The sequence below is a fragment of the Pseudoliparis swirei genome, chromosome 7 (genome assembly GCF_029220125.1).
Source record: "Pseudoliparis swirei isolate HS2019 ecotype Mariana Trench chromosome 7, NWPU_hadal_v1, whole genome shotgun sequence".
Taxonomy (NCBI): domain Eukaryota; kingdom Metazoa; phylum Chordata; class Actinopteri; order Perciformes; family Liparidae; genus Pseudoliparis; species Pseudoliparis swirei.
Genome location: NC_079394.1, coordinates 21,640,021 through 21,659,073, shown reverse-complemented (window position 1 = coordinate 21,659,073; position 19,053 = coordinate 21,640,021). Strand labels below are relative to the sequence as shown.

General features: G+C 41.5%; 1 protein-coding gene across 1 annotated transcript in view; it reads left to right on the top strand.

Annotated features, from left to right (window-relative positions):
• nsmfb (NMDA receptor synaptonuclear signaling and neuronal migration factor b) overlaps positions 1-15,058 on the top strand; it is a 49,554-nt gene extending 34,496 nt beyond the window's left edge. The window contains exons 14-16 of the mRNA XM_056417981.1: positions 3,186-3,285; positions 11,965-12,040; positions 14,948-15,058. Coding sequence (XP_056273956.1) covers positions 3,186-3,285; positions 11,965-12,040; positions 14,948-15,045 — 274 coding nt within the window. The 3' untranslated portion in view covers positions 15,046-15,058. The remainder of the gene's footprint in view (positions 1-3,185; positions 3,286-11,964; positions 12,041-14,947) is intronic.
• The last annotated feature ends 3,995 nt before the right edge of the window (positions 15,059-19,053 follow it).

Here is a 19,053-nt window from a genome sequence, read left to right as displayed (position 1 = left end):
TGGGAGCAGAAAAAACACCTTAGCACATAAGCACATACATTTTAGACATGACTTGCAACGAGTAGGAAGGGGGGAGGGGAGGTAATCCAACAACTGGGTGATCTAAGCCCATCCATTGGGGGCAGAAGGTAACCAGCACCGACAAGCAGCCAGCGCCAACATAGCAGCGCCCGCACAGCCCCGTCCGGTCCCACTGGGGGTGAAAAGCAGGCGAAGGCGTGGGATGGGGGGAGGGGGGTAGTGAATGCAATCAGTATTATTGAAAGTTCGTGTGCGTGTTCTGGTATGTCGTCCTCCCCAGGCCACAACAGACAGAGTTCTCAGTCCAAGATGGTCGTTGCCATGGAGATAGCCTTGAAAGGTCCTGGGAGAAAACAACCACAGGTGTCTGTGGATAGGGGAAGGAATGAGAGGTTCTCACTTCAGCGATCTTCAGGGAGTTGTTGTTCCCAGAACGGCCTTGGCCAAGGCACCGTTCTGGTTGAGGGAGCGAAAGCAGATAAGATTGGGATTGTTTGGTCTGCCAGCAGCTACATCCAATTGCGCACCTACTATTCCACCACTTTCCTCCCATTTTCCAAATCGATCCAATTTCGTCGGGCAGCCTTAGGGGCTTTTAACGCTGTCACCGTTTCCTTAATTTTCCGATAAACCAGGGCAACGCCAAATCCAAACAGCAGAAATCCTGTAATCATAGTTCCGAATAGGTAGGTGTCATCTACGTCCTCCACGGAAAGGCTGCTAGGCACACGACACGTCCATCGTGTAACCAGCTGCAACGTCCCGGCAGGACGGGCAGGTTCCCCCAAACCCAAGCTTCGCCGAGAACGGTGTCAATTGCGTTGAGAGACCAGTTGATCAGATGATCAGTTGATCGGTCCATGGTTTTTAGTTCGAAGAGCGATGAGGAGAGAGTCTCTCATTATTTTTCACAGCACTAGTAATATTCAAACATCTTTCACTTTCACAACATTTTGATAAAAAGTTTTTGAAATTTATCTTTAAAAATAAATTAATTGACTCTCAACCCATCTCTTGTCCTTATCTGTCTTCCAACTATGTACCGTCTCTCATGCATGTAATGTATCGTAATCTTTCATTTTGTGTACTCTCTCTCTGCTTGTGTTCTGGCCCGGCGGCCGGGTGTTCTGGAAGCAAGGGCGGCTATGGCCAATTGATACAGAAACTGAGGAGGCCTCCCACATCATGGGCTACTACGTGCTGGGCAAGCGCCTTTGAAAAAAGGTATCCAGTCCTTTATTTTCAATTATCAATTCATTTTGTGTATTACATAAACAAATACTCAGAAAGGCCAGCTTCTCCAATCTTGGAGACAACAAAGACAAACTCCACGCTCAGAGTGCACCTAATGGACCATAAGCAGACATGTGCACTCACATACATCTCACACACACAACGGCTGTAGACAAAAGCCGCAAAAGCGCACCGCCCGTTCTGCAGGTCCAGCAAAAACGAAGCCAGTTTATTTGTGCATGCGAAAGATAAAATAACGTGTACGTTTCTTTTCTTTATTTTTCATGTGTCATTGGAAGAGGTGTATGAGTTGTGTCTTAACCACAACCTTGTGTGGCCTTGGCTGCAGCGCTGATCCTGCTGGCAATGCCGGAGGACACCCACACACACACACGCACTAAAACACCCACCCACACATACACACACACAGAAACACGCACGCACACACTGAGAATAGAGTCCTTGACACCCACTCAATTAAGCTAAACCCACTCTACATGCTCACATCTAAGCTACATCCTCACACTCACGTGGCCCTGTCACAACCCCCTTCCACCACCCAGACAAAAAAAATAATATATATATATATACAGGACTGTCTCAGAAAATTAGAATATTGTGATAAAGTTCTTTATTTTCTGTAATGCAATTAAAAAAACAAAAATGTCATGCATTCTGGATTCATTACAAATCAACTGAAATATTGCAAGCCTTTTATTCTTTTAATATTGCTGATTATGGCTTACAGCTTAAGAAAACTCAAATATCCAATCTCTAAATATTAGAATATCATGAAAAAGTATACTAGTAGGGTATTAAACAAATCACTTGAATCGTCTAATTAACTCGAAACACCTGGAAACACATTTTCAAATGTTTGATTTTGTTTTGCTGTTATAAATCTTTTTTTTACTTGGTCTGAAATATTCAAATTTTATGAGATAGGATTTTAGAGTTTTCTTAAGCTGTAAGCCATAATCAGCAATATTAAAAGAATAAAAGGCTTGCAATATTTCAGTTGATTTGTAATGAATCCAGAATGCATGACATTTTTGTTTTTTTAATTGCATTACAGAAAATAAAGAACTTTATCACAATATTCTAATTTTCTGAGACAGTCCTGTATATGTTTGCATAGTAGCGTGCCAACACAAACTGAAATATTCATATTTGCTAATGCAGCCCTTTCTTCAGCCACGCGTACCGCTGCTCTCTTGTGATTGCTTACCGATGTACTGGTCAAACTGTAGACCTCCTTTTTTACACATTACTAAAGCGCCCGAATGCCAAAATAGCCGTGACGGGGTAGAAGGCCACGTCATGCATATTGTATGCGTGTGTGTACCGCTCAGAAAGGAACTGTTCAATGCAGTGTGAGGCTGTCAGGGTGGTAAAGACAGAGGAGGAACAAGCATTAAACTGGTTTTAAAAGCTTGTTAAATGATGCCACATGTTGTATGTTATTATTAAAGATGTAGATTATTTATAATGTCATATATTTAACACTGCTGGACTTTTAATTTGAAAGGCATCCATTGAGTTTGTGTTAATAGCATAATGATGTAATAACATATTTACTACACGTCTCTTTTAGATAAAGCTGACTCCTATCTGCAGTTGAGCTAAACAAAGGCCACTATTGTATTGATTTCATTAAATACATGTCGCACGTTGCAAGCTGGTATCCTGAAAATGATCCCATTCTACCAATTCCACTCCAAAAGGAAACATTTTCTCCCGATCTACGTTCGTTTTTGACGTATCACAAGTCTTGGGAAATGGGTCAAACAAACACAGGACTTTCACCCAGGAGACCACAACTAGAAACGTAACAAACAAGTCTATTTGTTGCCTATACAAAAAAGTATGTATATTTGTTTGAATTAACATCGTTAACTGTGCTTTTCACTGGAAAATGGTGTCCCTGGAAGACATGGTGGCACATTGTTAACAGCCATTGGATACCAGGATCAGATTCACTTCTCTCATAACGTTTCTACAGGCTACCGGCAGCTTCCTACTGAGCTCCAGGTCTGCTCACCACCCCCGTCTGTGTTCAGGCCCCCATCATCATCAAACCACCTGCATGCCATCAGCCTGGTCCACCTTCACAGATGATGCACACTTTGTCTCCATCTAATTTTTTTTCTTCTTCCCACCCGTTTAAAAAAAAAATGTATGGCTGTATTTGTCATCCTTCATATGTCAAGTGATACAAAATTATACAGACCTGCTGGTTGCCTGGCAACCCCACAGTGACGTAAAGAGAATAAATGGTCAGGGACACAACGTATATTTATATATTGTATCGGAGCTAGAAGGCACATTGTGATATTATCACAGAGAACAAAGCTATAGGACGAAAGCATGTCGCAGCCTCGAAATCTTCAGGAAATATATACTGTATATACCCACAGGTTCTCTGACGGAATAACTTCAATGTTTTAGCAAAAATACTATTCTTATATGACCAAATGGTTTCATGTATTTTCAGTCAATGTAGAAAAGATCTGATCTTGAAGTCTGAGGCAATATTATCTTTATTGATGCATGCAAATGCATCTGTCACAGAGTCTGAAAATAATTTGGTTTAAATTAACCACGTCAGGCTTGTTTTCCCTCCTTCGAGCTGCCCATGAATGCACGTTTAGGTTGAAACTGAGAAATCCTCAATAAAAGAAGAAAAAACCCCAAAAGCATTACAAAAACAACTAAACTTGACAGATCTGCTGCACAGCCTTTTGGAGATGAAAACTGCCAAATGCCGTTTGGCTGCTGGGCTCCATGTTTTGATGGAACGACCCCAGGGAGTGAGAGGAGGGAGAAGGGCGGCGAGGAAGAGGAGGTTTCATCAGGTCTGACAGGTCTAAACACACAATGGAAGGATACAGTTGATTTTGTTTGCCGGGTAAAACTCTCAAAGAACAAATGAGAAATAGAACCACAGGAGTCCGCAGGTATTTGGGATCATGTCCCCCTGTCTCTGGTAGTAATTAATAACTGTGTCTTTAGAAGTATTTGTGGAGCTTCAGAGGGAACGTCGCCCTCATTTCCCCGACATATGTCCTTGCCTCCTCTCCCCTTGCATTGGTTTCCTAGAGAAGAGACAGAAGGCAAAACGTGGACACAGTTATTATTCGCCCATCGACTCCAGGACCAAGCGTTAAGATTTTTAAGCTCAAAGGTGAAGGGCACCCTGACCTCGAGTCCGACCCCTTCTCTTAATGTCTCAAGAAATGCCTCGTGGGAGTTTCTTTTTAAAATCCAGAGACCAAAGGAAGTCCTCACAAAACATGTTTGTCGGCCATAACTCAAGAATGAAGTTGCTAATTATGACTAATAGGAGAGAGTGAAATAATTAGGCGATGCCATTGTGGGTGTAAACTACTATTTGAAGGGTTGGCGGAGGAATACAACTTTGAGGCGGTAATTTTCTTAAAAATACAGATAGCCATAGAGATACTTTTATCTGAAAATTATTTATTAGGTATTACCCCTTGACATGTGGTCACAAGGGGTGATTACAACGACAATAACATTTTAAACAATTGGACCGCTATATGTTCTTTGCGAGCTCCCTCAAGAGCCAAATCCAAGCGATCCTTAATTCCTAGTGGGTTCTGATTTTTATTTGTCAATTCTAATATTTGCAGTTTTTCTCAAATACTTTTGTGTTTTGAATTAAGTTCATTAGCTGGAATTCAATTCAGTTTATTTTATATAGCCCAATATCACAAATTACAAATTTGTCTCAGAGGGCATTTTACTATCTGTACACATACGTCATCCCTGTCCCAGGACCTCACATCGATTCAGGAAAAACTCCCAAAAAATAGAAAAAAACCTTTCACAGGGAAAAAAGGGAAGAAAAGTTCAGGAGAGCAACAGAGGAGGATCCCTCCAGGATGGACAGAAGCAATAGATGTCATGTGACCAGAAGGAATCATTACAGAGTTGCAACACATTCAATGAATATGACAGAGTGTATGAATAGTTTGTAGTAGGCATGGACCACAATCCAGACCTCCATGATCCATCAGGCAGATGGAGGTAGAGAGGAGGAGTGGGCGGGGCATCAGACCCAGCCAAGTCCAATGGACCCTATGAGACATGAAATCACAAAGACTCCGGGGTTAATAATGTGCAATGGAGAGATGAAAATTCATTCATAAGTATAGAGAGAAGAGGAGAGAGATGCTCAGAGTATCCTAAAACGTCCCCCAGCAGCCTATAGCAGCATAGCTCCTGAACGCATCATCTCACTCTTCCGGTAAGCTTTGGTTGCCAGCTCAACAGCGAGCATGACTTCTTCTTCTCTCCCTCCCGCTCCCTCTTGCTCAGTGTGTCTCATGTATAGTTATCCCCCTGCCTCCCTTAATGATAACGATACATGCAACAAGTGTAGTTTATTTGCTAGGTTGGAGGCAGGTCTAAGTGGGTTAGATGCACGGCTCCGCGCTATCGAAGCTCAGACAGCTATGCTAGTTAGCCCGCCCTCTCCCGTAGTCGGCGCGAGCTACAGTCAGCTGTTAGCTGTGCCCGCGGTAACCGTGCAGCCGGATGGTTGGGTAACTGTTCGCAGGAGTCGTAAGTCTACACAGAAGCCCGCTGTGCACCAACCACTTCACGTTTGAACCAGTTTTCCTGCTCAGCGACACACCCGCTGTGGAACACACCCTGGTTATCGTGAGCTCTATAGTCAGGAACGTGAAAATAGCGAAGCCACGGACCAGAGTCGAGTGCCTCCGTGGGGTCAGAGCGGGCGACGTGGAGTCTTGTTTGAAGCTGCTGGCTAAGGATAAGCGGAGATACAGTCAGATTGTAATACACGCCGGTGGTAATGACGCCGAGCCCGCCGCTCGGAACTCACTAAAATTAATGTGGAATCGGTGTGTGCTTATGCCAAGACGTTGTCGGACACCGTAATTTTCTCTGGCCCTCTCCCAAATTTGCAGACAGACGAATTGTATAGCCGAATGTCGTCTTTCAACCGCTGGCTGTCGAGGTGGTGCCCAGCGAATAATGTGGGCTACGGAGACAACTGGAAGACTTTCTGGGGAAAACCTGATCTGATGAGGAGAGACGGCATTCATCCCACGTTGGACGGAGCGCGTCTCATTTCTGCGAATATGACCAAGTTGATCACCGGACTTAATCTATGACAACCCAGGGTTCAGATCAGGAACCGGGAGCAGAGTTGTAGTTTAACACCCTTCTCTGCTCTTCCATTCGAGCAGTTACCCACCCTTGACTTTAGAGTAGAGACTGTGTCTGTCCCACGGCCACTTCAATTAAATAAATCAAAAGTAAGCAGAAGAGGAGTCGTACACAATAACCTTATACAAGTTAACACAATTATTTCAGCAGTGCAACAAAATAGGTCTATTAAATGTGGTCTCCTAAATATTCGATCTCTGTCATCTAAAGCTGTGTTACTGAATGATTTAATATCAGATAATCACATTGATTTATGTTGCCTAACTGAAACCTGGCTGAGCCATGAAGAATATGTCTGCCTGAATGAATCGACCTCCAAGTCATATTAATACTCACATTCCTCGAGGCACCGGTCGAGGAGGTGGAGTAGCAGCCATCTTTGAATCGAGCCTATTAATTAATCCTCAACCAAAATTACACTACACCTCATTTGAAAGCCTTGTTCTTAGTCTTTCACATCCAACCTGGAAAACACTACAGCCAATTCGATTTGTGATTCTGTACCGCCACCAGGTCCATATTCAGAGTTTATATCTGAATTCTCAGAATTTATATCAAGTTTGGTTCTTAAAACCGATAAAGTTATTATTGTTGGAGATTTTAATATCCATGTGGATGTTGATAATGATTGCCTTAGTGCTGCATTCATCTCCTTGTTGGACTCGATTGGCTTCTGTCAGAGAGTACAGAAACCCACTCACAGCTTTGGCCACACGCTTGATCTTGTTCTTACTTATGGCGTTGACATTGAGCATTTGAACGTCTTCCCACAAAATCCTCTTCTGTCAGACCACAACCTCATAACTTTTGAATTTATACTACCGGAGTGTACTCCGTTAGTCAAAAGTTTCTACACTAGATGTCTAACTGATAGTGCTGTAGCTAAATTTAAAGAAGCGATTCCTTCTGTATTTGATTCGATACCACGCCTCAATATAACAGAGGACTCCTGGTCTAACTTTAGTCCGTCCCAGATTGATCATCTTGTTGACAGTGCCATAGGCTCTCTGAGAATGACACTGGACTCGATAGCCCTCTGAAGAAGAAGACAGTGAGGAAGAGGAGGTTTGCTCCTGGTATAACCCTCAGACCCGCAAACTGAAGCAACGTCATTAAAGCTTGAACGCATATGGCGTCAACTAATCTCAAGAATCCCGCTTAGTTTGGCGAGATAGTCTTAAAACATATAAGAAGGCCCTCCGTAATGCCAGAGCAGCCTATTACTCATCAATAATAGAAAAATAAAACAACCCCAGGTTTCTCTTCAGCACTGTAGCCAGGCTGACAGAGAGTCACAGCTCTGTGGAGCCGAGCATTCCTATAAACCTTAGTGGTAATGACTTTATGAACTTCTTTAATGAAAAGATTTTAACTATTAGGACAAGATTAATAATCTCTTGCCCATAACCAGTGCCAATCTGTTCTCAAGTGGAATGGCCTTGGAAACCGCTGTATGCCCTGGTGTATATTTGAGGATTTTCTCCTATCAACCGTGACCAATTATTTTCAACGGTTTCTACTTGAACACGTCTACCTGTCTCTTGGACCCCATCCCGACGAGGCTGCTTAAAGACGTTTTGCCTTTAATTGGCGGCTCTCTATTAGATATTATCAATGTGTCTCTGCTAACAGGCCACGTACCACACTCCTTCAAGGTGGCTGTTATTAAACCTCTCCTGAAGAAGCCCACTCTGGATCCAGAGGTATTGGCTAACTACAGACCGATCTCTAACCTCCCTTCCTCTCCAAGATCCTTGAGAAAGTGGTCGCAAATCAGTTGTGCGACTTTCTACATCATAATAGTTTATTTGAGAAATTTCAATCAGGATTTAGAAAACACCACAGCACCGAGACGGCACTGGTGAAAATTACAAATGACCTCTTAATGGCAGCAGATAAAGGACTCCTCTCTGTCCTGGTCTTGTTAGACCTTAGTGCTGCATTCGACACCATTGACCATGACATCCTGTTACAGAGACTGGAGCAGTCGATTGGCATTTCAGGCACGGCACTAATTTGGTTTAAATCCTATTTATCAGATCGATCTCAGTTTGTATTTGTAAACGATGACGCCGATAACCACCAACGTTAATCACGGAGTTCCACAAGGTTCTGTGCTTGGACCAATTTTATTTACCTTATACATGCTTCCTTTGGGCAATATTATCAGGAAACACTCCATAACCTTTCATTGTTATGCAGATGACACTCAACTATATTTATCGATAAAACCAGAGGAGAGCAACCAACTCTGTAAAATTCAAGCATGTCTTAAAGACATAAAACATGGATGACCTGCAACTTCTTGATGTTAAACTCAGACAAAACCAAGTAATTTTAATCGGCCCTGAGCACCTCAGAGATCAATTATCTGGTGATGTGGATTCTGTAGACGGCATTGCCCTGGCATCCAACACCACTGTAAAGAATCTTGGCGTTATCTTTGATCGGGACTTGTCCTTTAACTCCCACGTAAAGCAAATCTCAAGGACTGCATTCTTTCATCTACGTAATATTTCAAAAATCAGGCACATCTTGTCTCAACAGATGCAGAAAAATTGGTTCACGCGTTCGTTACTTCGAGACTGGATTACTGCAACTCCTTATTAGCAGGCTGCTCTAATAAATCTCTTAGGTCCCTCCAGTTGATCCAGAATGCTGCAGCTCGTGTTCTCACTAAAACTAAGAAAAGAGATCACATCACTCCTGCACTAGCTGCTCTGCACTGGCTCCCAGTAAAATCAAGAATCACTTTTAAAATTCTTCTCTTAACCTACAAAGCCTTGATTGGTGATGCTCCATCATATCTTAAGGAGCTTGTCGTACCATATTGCCCCACTAGAGAGCTACGCTCACTAAATGCGGGACTACTTGTAGTTCCTAGAGTCTTAAAAAGTAGAATGGGAGCCAGAGCCTTTAGTTATCAAGCTCCTCTTTATGGAACCAGCTTCCAATTTCAGTCCGGGAGGCAGACACAGTCACCTCGTTTAAGAGTAGACTTAAGACCTTCCTCTTTGACAGAGCTTATAGTTAGGGCTGAATCAGGTTTGCCCTGGTCCAGCCCCTTGATATGCTGCTATAGGCTTATAGCTGCCGGGGACGTTTTAGGATGCACTGAGTACCTATCTCCTCTTTTTCTCTCCTTAAGGATGAATTTTCATCTCTCAATCACACGTTACTAACTCTGCTTTCTCCCGGAAGTCCTTTTGACTTTACGTCTCATGGGGTCATCGGACCCTATGAGACGGCATAGATCCTATCTGCCTGATGGATCGCCTGGGTCGTGGAATTCCTGCTCATGACTACGCCACTGTCCTGTTGAGACTCCGCCCTCCTCCTCCCCACCGCCATCTGCCTGATGGATCGTGGAGGTCTCCATCGTGGAATATGCCTACTATGAACTATTCATACACTCTGTCATATTCATTGAATGTATTTTAACTCTAAATCTGTCCTTCTGTACACATTACATCTATTGCATCTGTCCATCCTAGGAGAGGGATCCTCCTCTGTTGCTCTCCTCCAGGTTTCTTCCCTTTTTCCCCCTGAAGGGTTATTTGGGAGTTTTTCCTGGTCCGATGTGAGGTTTTGGGGCAGGGATGTCTATGTGTACAGATTGTAAAGCACTCCGAGACAAATTTGTAATTTGTGAAATTGGGCTATACAAATAAACTGAATTGAATTGAATTGAATATCTAGGGGCTGGACCAGGTGAACCTGATTCAGCCCTAACTATACGACTATCAAAGAGGAAAGTCTTGAGTCTACTCTTAAATGAGGTGATTGGGTCTGCCTCCCGGACTGAAGGTGGAAGCTGGTTCCATAAGAGGAGCTTGATAACTGAAGCTGCAGCATTCTGGATCAACTGGAGGGACCTAAGAGACTTATTACATGTAATTTAGCAGACGCTTTTATCCAAAGCGACTTACATTAAGTGCATTCAACCAAGAGTACAAACTAAGAACAACAAGAATACAGAAAGTAATCCAGTCTCGAAGTAACGAACGCGTGAACCAGCTTTTCTGCATCTTTTTGAGACAAGATGTGCCTGATTTTTGAAATATTACGTAGATGAAAAAATGCAGTCCTTGAGAGTTGCTTCACATGGTGTCAGGCCTGGACTAAAATGAGGACTCAGATGCAGAGGATAGAACGTGTAAGCCCACTTTATTTAAATCCGAACCTCTTTGAGAAGTGACAAATATATGGCCGATGGAAAATAACTCACTAAATATACTAGGGCTAATCTAAAAACACAAAATCACTCCAAACTAGAAGATAGCAAAACAGCTGGCAACTAAAACAAAATCGAAGCTAAACTAGAAACTTTACAAACGAAAAATCACTCTCAAAGAGGAAACAGAAAACAACTTGCGTGGAGTGGCACTACTCATGGAAAATGTGAATACGGCTGTGTCAAAAGACTTAGGTACACGATCAAGGACGAAACACTTTGGCACAAGACAAAGAAAAGACGCAGACTATAAGCACATGAGGGTCATGGGGAACAGGTGGAAACAATCAGGGATCAGGGGAGACAATCATACCGATGACACATGAGGAAGGGCAAGTGACCTGAAACTAGAGGGGGAGTTAGGCTTCAAAATAAAACAGGAAGTTACGAGACAAAAACACAAGACAAGCCAAACCTCCCCGCGGTGTGACACGTGGGAGGTAAAGGACAATTCCCGATCAAAGATAACGCCGAGATTCTTTACAGTGGTGTTGGATGCCAGGGCAATGCGGTTTACAGAAACCACATCACCAGATAATTGATCTCTGAGGTGCTCAGGGCCGAGTAAAATTACTTCAGTTTTGTATGAGTTTAACATCAAGAAGTTGCAGGTCATCCAAGTTTTTATGTCTTGAATTTCAGTGAGCTCTCTGGTTTGATCGATAGATATAATTGAGTATCATCTGTATAATAATGAAAGTTTATGGAATGTTTCCTGATAATATTGCCCAAAGGAATCATATATAAAAAGGTAAATACAATTGGTCCAAGCACAGAACCTTGTGGAACTCCGTGACTAACTTTGTTGGTCATCAAGGCTTCATCGTTTACAAATACAAATTGAGATTGATCTGTATTGCCTTTATAGAGATTTTGTGGTTTCCAAATGTCTCCATCTTGAATTAGTAATGCCTGTGGTTTTGTTGTGCTCAATGTATTTAACATATCCCAGAATTGGTTTTGATGTATAGAGCTTTCAGTTTCCTCAAATTGTACATTTATATAACTTTGTGTTTTGTTCCTAATTGAGTATTCATAACTTTTAAAGAGATTCCCTAAAGCTCATTCGTAAGTTTTGATTGTTTGGTTGGCGATGTTTTAAGTCCGATATTTTTTGCAGATCTTTTCTGATACTTATACAATCATTGTCAAACCATTTTTCATTATTTGTCTTTTTCTTGTAATGCCTCTGAGCTTGGCTTTGTTGTTCTCTCTGTAACTCTCTCTCTCTGTCTGTATCTTTCTCCCTCTCCACACAGCTGATCCAGACTCTGAAGAGGTTGCTGAGACCCTCTTCGGTTGACTTCAAGTCCCCACTAGAGCTGTCTGCAGAGGGTAAGCGCACGACTCACACACCTGAAATATAGTCTAGACATCTTTCATCTTTTAGACACGTCTGCTTATTTCACATACAAAAACATTCACGCAGCTTCACATGTACGCTCGCTAGATGTTAATAGCGATTAGTCACTGGTGCTGGGCCGTGGAGAAAGCATATTAGGGAACATGAGCAAATACACAGGTGTAAACCCGGCATCACTCATTTTCCCGACACCCATCGATGCAATGCTAATTATTTTCCCATGAAAATGTCATTATCGCCCTCCGTGTGCTTCCGCCCTCCGTCTTCTATTGAGCAAACGTTCTTCTGGATTCTCTCCACACATGCAGTCTGTGAAGAAGCAATCAGCAACGTATAGTTTATATTCATATTACTGTGCTAGATGTGGTCAGGTTGAAGTATATTATAACTCAATATCAATATCACACAGCCTAAAATAAACACAGCAATAAGCAACATATAGTATGCAAAGCATTACAAACGGTGTTCGACACAATAAACACCAGCAGCAATAACACAATATATTCAAACTTTGGAACGTGGACAGAGCGACGATTCCAAAGAAGAGTGGCTCGGAGTAAAATAATGAATGAATTGCATAATATTATATACATGGACCCAATAAGAATATAGTCTAATACAGGGGTTCCCAAACTTTTTAGACCACGCACCCCCTTCTACATCCCGACCGGGTTCACGCACCCCCAATCCCCCACACCTTAAAAAAAGAACGCAACAGAATGCAAGAGTTGTTGACGGGACGGGGGGGACGGGTGCTAGTGAGAGTGTGCTCACCTTTTAGCCTAGGGACGCCACTGGTTAAGACCGAAATGACACTTGAGAGCCCTGAGAATGTTTAATATTAATTATTACACCATTAGACCACCATTACATTTTTCCTCTCGCGCACCCCCTAGAGGCAGCTCGCGTGGTGCGCGCACCACACTTTGGGAATCCCTGGTCTAATAGATAATATTTAAAAAATATATGTATAATTCTACAGGTTAGATATCATATTATGAATCTGTCCCAAGCATGGCGCGATTCAAAAGATCAACATTTGTAGCATTCATCCAAGAGATACTTCACTGGATAAGAGAAAACTTTGATCTGCTGGTGGTGCTGGAGGATAAGTCAGGGATCAGCAAAGTCAGTAGGATTCATCATCTGGGAACCATGAATGTCTGGCGAGAATTCATGGACTGGAAATATTTCCCAGAGTCATGGAGCTTGTAATTAAAAAATAAATATGAAAAGGATTCACTTCCCCAAAAAAGTTGCAAATTATTTTAAACTTTCATGTTGAAAAATGTCAGTATTCATGGCTGGAAGCTTTGTTTTCAAATGTTTTTCCTTTTTGCGCAACACTTTATTATTTTGGCTTGTTTTCTGGTCTTTCCTTGTCCTCAAGTGTTTATATATTTGTATATTTGTCTTTTGACACTGAACTGGACTCAATGGATTGCAGATTATTCCATCACATTGTTTTTTTCAATTATGTTTCTTTAGTTGTGCTATGGTAAGAGTGCTTTTTCTGACCTGAGTCATTCCTATGACGAAACTAGTCATAGAAAGTAGATTTCAAATTTCTCATAAAATAAGCAAGCATGTCCTTAATTTATAAAATGACCAATGCCATGATTGATGATGCCATGACAGAACATTAACCCAAGCCCAATGACCCATATCCTACTCCCTTCACGATCACAGTATTGTCAGCTAAATTGATGACACGTAGATTTCCATCAATAATCTCACGGTCACCGAAAACACCTCTGTATTGATCCCACATCATAACCTAAATAGAAAACAAGTCCAACTGTAACAGCACATAAAGCAGACATGGTTAGCAGGTATGGTTAGCTAGCGAATGTACGGTTCACGTCTGTAACATGAGCTGTATTTTAATAACAAGCTGCAAACATGATTTGTGATCAAATTTAATGGTGTCCCACTAAAAAGTGACAGCCTCATCTTCATTAGCATTGTGTTGAGTTGTGAAAACATTTGTGTGTATTTCCTATATACTTGCATGCCTGCGTATTTTATTATTTATTGTTTTATGGTGTTAGTCGTTGATAAAGTAGCCAAGTGTTTATTTGAAACATTGTATCAAGCATCACGGCCCTCACCGATATCACCAAGGTGAACAGAACAGCTTAAATATTTCAACGTAACTGTGACGTTAAGCTGCAAATAATGTGCGTTCTGCTAATGTTGCCTTTCGCGAGACGCCAACGTTAGCACAACAGCAAAGAAAAAAATAATAGCAACGATTATTCTTGTCAATGAGATCAGGATTATATAATAGGTATTGCCCAGACTTCTTATACATTATGCATTTATAAAGAACATGTTGTGGCCTACTTTTAATGAATCATAATTTAAATTGTTAAAATGAGTGAAAATTTGAGCTGGGGAATGAACGTTAATGTTAGCATAACTGGCTAACGTAACCCGATTAATGTCTTGTTACCTAACTTTATAAGTTAGTTATATTTAAATATTTAAGTTGTATTATTTACCTTGGAGTTATTGGTGCAGGTTGCAGGGCTTATTCAAACTAATGAACACAGTCGTGTCGTGATGACATCTCGAGCATACACAATACCAGTCCTTACTTAGTTCCCCCAACGGGACTGGAAAGGGGTTCAACGGACGAGGGGGGTTAGAGTCCAAAGTGTCTTCTTACATTTATAATTAATTTAATATTTAATAAATAACTGTTTTTAAGGGATTTTTTTCAATTTTGAAATATATTTAGAAAAATCTCACGTAACCCTTGGAGTCCCTTCACGTAGGCCTACCCCCATTTGAGAACCACTGGTCTAATGGGTGGTGCTCGGTGAGCTCAGGGTCTCCCATTAAGGTAACGCTGTGTAATCTTCATCTTTTTTCAGGCAAAGAGATGATCGAGATGTACTTTGACTTCCGTCAGTTCCGCCTGTGGAAGAACCGCCGGCACTCCAAGCTGCTGGACTACGACGACCTCCTGTGACCTGACCCCGTGTTCTGACGGCTTTTGGAGCGGTTATCTCACGTTTGAGCCCACTGTACGATGACAGGGCCTTTGGTTGAAGGGCCTTCCCCCCAATGCAACCCACGAGGCTCCTGGGCGGGGCGCTGCGGCAGAGCCGGAGCAGTTTGCAGCGCAGTTGGGTCTTTTAGGCCCAAGTAGATCCAGCGTACCTTTTCCCCCTTATCCATTTTCCACTTTCTGCTAATCTCTCGGAGAAAAGAGAAAGAGAAGGAGATGAGAAAAAGGGCGGGAAGCGATGGACTCATCATCCTAGCCTAGAAGATGCTAACAAGAGTTAGATCCCTGAGTTCAGGAAGGATGTTAAATTAAGGAGTGTCAGAGAACTGAAAAGACTCTTCCTTTTCTTGTTGTTGTTGCCTTTAGCCGACCTATCTGCTCCTTTATTAAATGGAGGCTTATACGAGGATGAAAGTTTTCTTTGTCAGGTGTGCAAATTATTCACAAGTGGATTAGAGCTCATATGTAAAGCGCTTACTGGAGCCTTAGAGAATAGATTTACTCTCTCCACGCCATCATGTGAAAATCTAGACTTATTCAAATTTAGAGTTGTCTATTTAACATAGCTTCTTTCTTTTTTTTGATGAATAAATGTACTAGTATTTCGTACAGACTGTTGGATTAACTCCGGTGAAATCCCTTGTTTGATACTAAGCATTGTACTCGCTGTTGGCAACATACTGTAGAGCAGAATCTAAGGCCTTCACAGCAACACAGAGTCATCCTCAGCGGACTGTCAGGGATGTCGTGTTTTATTTAACGTGTGTGCATGAAGGGCGGAGCTTTCCCACGATATTTTCATATAGACTTTCGAGTCAACTGTAGCCGAACTGAGAGACGTGTCCACTCATGTTTCATGCCATTTTCAGCATTCCATAAGCAGTCCTTTCTTGAGCTGAATCGATCCTCGTTAGCGTGTTTGTATTGCATGTGTGTGTCCACAGCGTACTACAGGTTGCCGTGTTTCGTTAGTAGATACATACTGATGACATACATCCTGTTAATTCACTTTATTTCAACACTTGATTTACTCACTTTTCTCAGAGTAAATAATAATGTATTATGTAAGACTTGAATCGCTCAAAGTAGCAACGGAGTGGTATAGATGGTACTTTCCTATTTTTTGTGTTTCCTCCACCAACTAATTGTTGTTTCAGTTATTGTATTCTTCGAAAACCAGTGATGTAGCAAATTAATCTCTAATATCCATTTTTAAACATCAGGATACTTTTGCTAGAGTTGAAATAATGTATATTTTAACATTTACATTTTGTTTTTAAAGTGTACTTCTGTAATTTAGTGCTGCACTTCCAGTACGTTGCAATCGATGGAAAAACGTCATTTACCACGATGCAACTGCATCTTTTTATTACCCTCGGTGTGTAACAGTGTCTTTCACACTCTAGACCCCGTCCTGTATTGCGCAGGCTTTTTATAGAACATGCCTGAAGCCCAGATTACATCATCGGACATTATGACATATGGGGTGTTTTTCTCAAATTTTTTAAGTGAACTGATCTTTATGTGCACAAAAAAATAATTGGTAGACTGCCATTTTAAAACGTGTAACTCATTTTACAACACAGGCCAACATTAGCCTAACGCTGCATTACTGGCCTAACCCGTTTAATAATAAGTAATTATATTTTTTCAAAGCAAGGGCTTACCCCATTGTACTGTGCAGCTGCATAATATCCACATTAATAATACATAACTACCTGCTCCGTTAAAAATAAATAACGGGGGAGAATGCTGTTTTTTAAAGCTCATGTCATATTTGGAACAGTGTACTCGGTGGTAATCGAGTTTATTGTGAGATGCGAGAGAGACCTTTGTATTGCTTGTACATACATGGTATAAAAAAACACTGTACATGTGTGTTTCCTTGAAGTAGCATTCAGGAGCGATTTATGGTAGGAGTTTGGAGCATATATATACACAATACGTGACATTCATCCACATATGCTTCCTATTCCCATATCCAAGCTTCGCTGCACGCTGTGAATGCGTGCATCATGAACACGGCTGGCTGAGCGCTTTCATTGATTCCGTCTTCATTTATGCTTCCGTTGTTGTTGCTCTTCTTAATGCATGCACAAGGACATACAGCGGCTTTACAGGGAGAGCTTTGGGTCCAAAGTGGGACATTTTAAACATCTCCATTTGTCAGTGAGGGTGTAAACCGTGACGTTAAATATGATGGAAGTTAGTAACTGCTATAGAAGCACCGATCCAACTTCTTCAGGTCCCTTAATCTGGGCCTTAGAGATTGCCTGATGCCGAGCACCGATCCAACCCTATAACCTTGATGCTTCACTGTGTTCAAGTGAAATCTTGATTAGGCTTGTGCTTGATGAAGTTGCTTTGTGTTATAATTTGCAGTGGAGCTGTTTTATACTATAACTGCCTCATGCAAAGGGAAATAAGTGCTGGGCAAGAGGTTGGCAAGAAAGGCTCAACTCTTTTATCTACAAATACTGAATAGGTTTTGGGACTGAGCCCCATTCTTCTTTCAATGATCCGTTTCCCGTTATAAGAGCAGGTAGTCTTTTTCTGCAAATTCCGATTTGTGTTTTGCATGTAAAGGCTTCCACGTTCACACTCCTCATCGCAACTCAAGGTAACATGGACATCACTACATCCCTCACGAACTCATTGCAATCATTTTGTATAATTACTGTTAAAAACTAAGAAAATAGTGGCATAGCATTGGTTTCATAATGTGTTCACAAAATGCTAACAGACCCCAATAGCAACACAGGTTGTATTGAACCCTAGAGAGAGCCAGGTCTTTACATCTTTTTTCCCCCATGTTTATAATTAATAATTCCCCCCCCCCCAACAAAGGGTGCAGGGTAGAGGTAGAAGCCATTAAATGCTGATTTTGTACTGGTGGAATTAATGCTCGGGAAATTAACATAATGCTCAATTTATCATGTGAACTAGCAAAGGTAATTCATACCATACAGTCAAAGAATACTGTCTTATATTTAAATCATGTTTTTTTAGATGAATGTCCAGTAGGTGCTGCCACTCTTATTGATAATCTTGCGTGGTCAGTATTTCCACCAACCTCAAAATGAATGTTATCATCCATCCGTGTTAGATTACAGAACTTCATCTTTTCGCTTGAGCCTTATATTTCTCAAATTTTCTATCCCTGATTAATCTGACGGCTTTTGCTGAATAAGAGGATCTCACCATTTTTAAATTGTTGTACATGCATGCGTTTGCTTCATGCTGATGTGGACTTGTTCAAACATCACCTTACCCTCAAAACCTTTCTTCTGTAGCAATATGCTGAGTGATTATTACTGTATGTTCACTTAGATTTGTATACAAGATAGGGCACATAGTTGAAGGCATTGTCTGTAATACCTTTGGATTTGAATGACTATTGATTTGATGGAATCCCTGCTCAGCTCCTTTGTGTTCTAATGTTCTGCCGTCCCATCCTCCTCATACCGTACTCATCTGCTTTCTCCTCTGCTCTGAGCTTTAGTAAACCCTGATTACATGGCCGCTCGATGGTTGTAAATGGGTTGGGTTAAGTTGCAATTGGAGTTGTGCTTAACCCTTGTGTTGCCTTCGGGTCAATTTGACCCGATTCAATGTTTCACCCTCCTGTTACCTTTATATTTACTAACATATTTTACCATTGAGGTCAATATGACCCCAGCTATTAAAATCTCCAGAAAATTATTAGAATTAATATTGTTTTCCAAGTTTAAGTGTGAGGTACTTTATGTTTGTTTGTTTACTACCGAAAGAACACCGACATTAAACATTGAATCGGGTCAAATTGACCCTAAGGCAACACAAGGGTTAAACAAATTGGTTAGCTTAATGGATTTCTAATGATTTTCTGATAATGGAAACAAAAACCTTACTTACAATACTGGAGATCCATTATCTGCTGCAGAGCTAAGCGCTAGTAACATGAAGCGAGAGCTCGGGCACTTTAACATA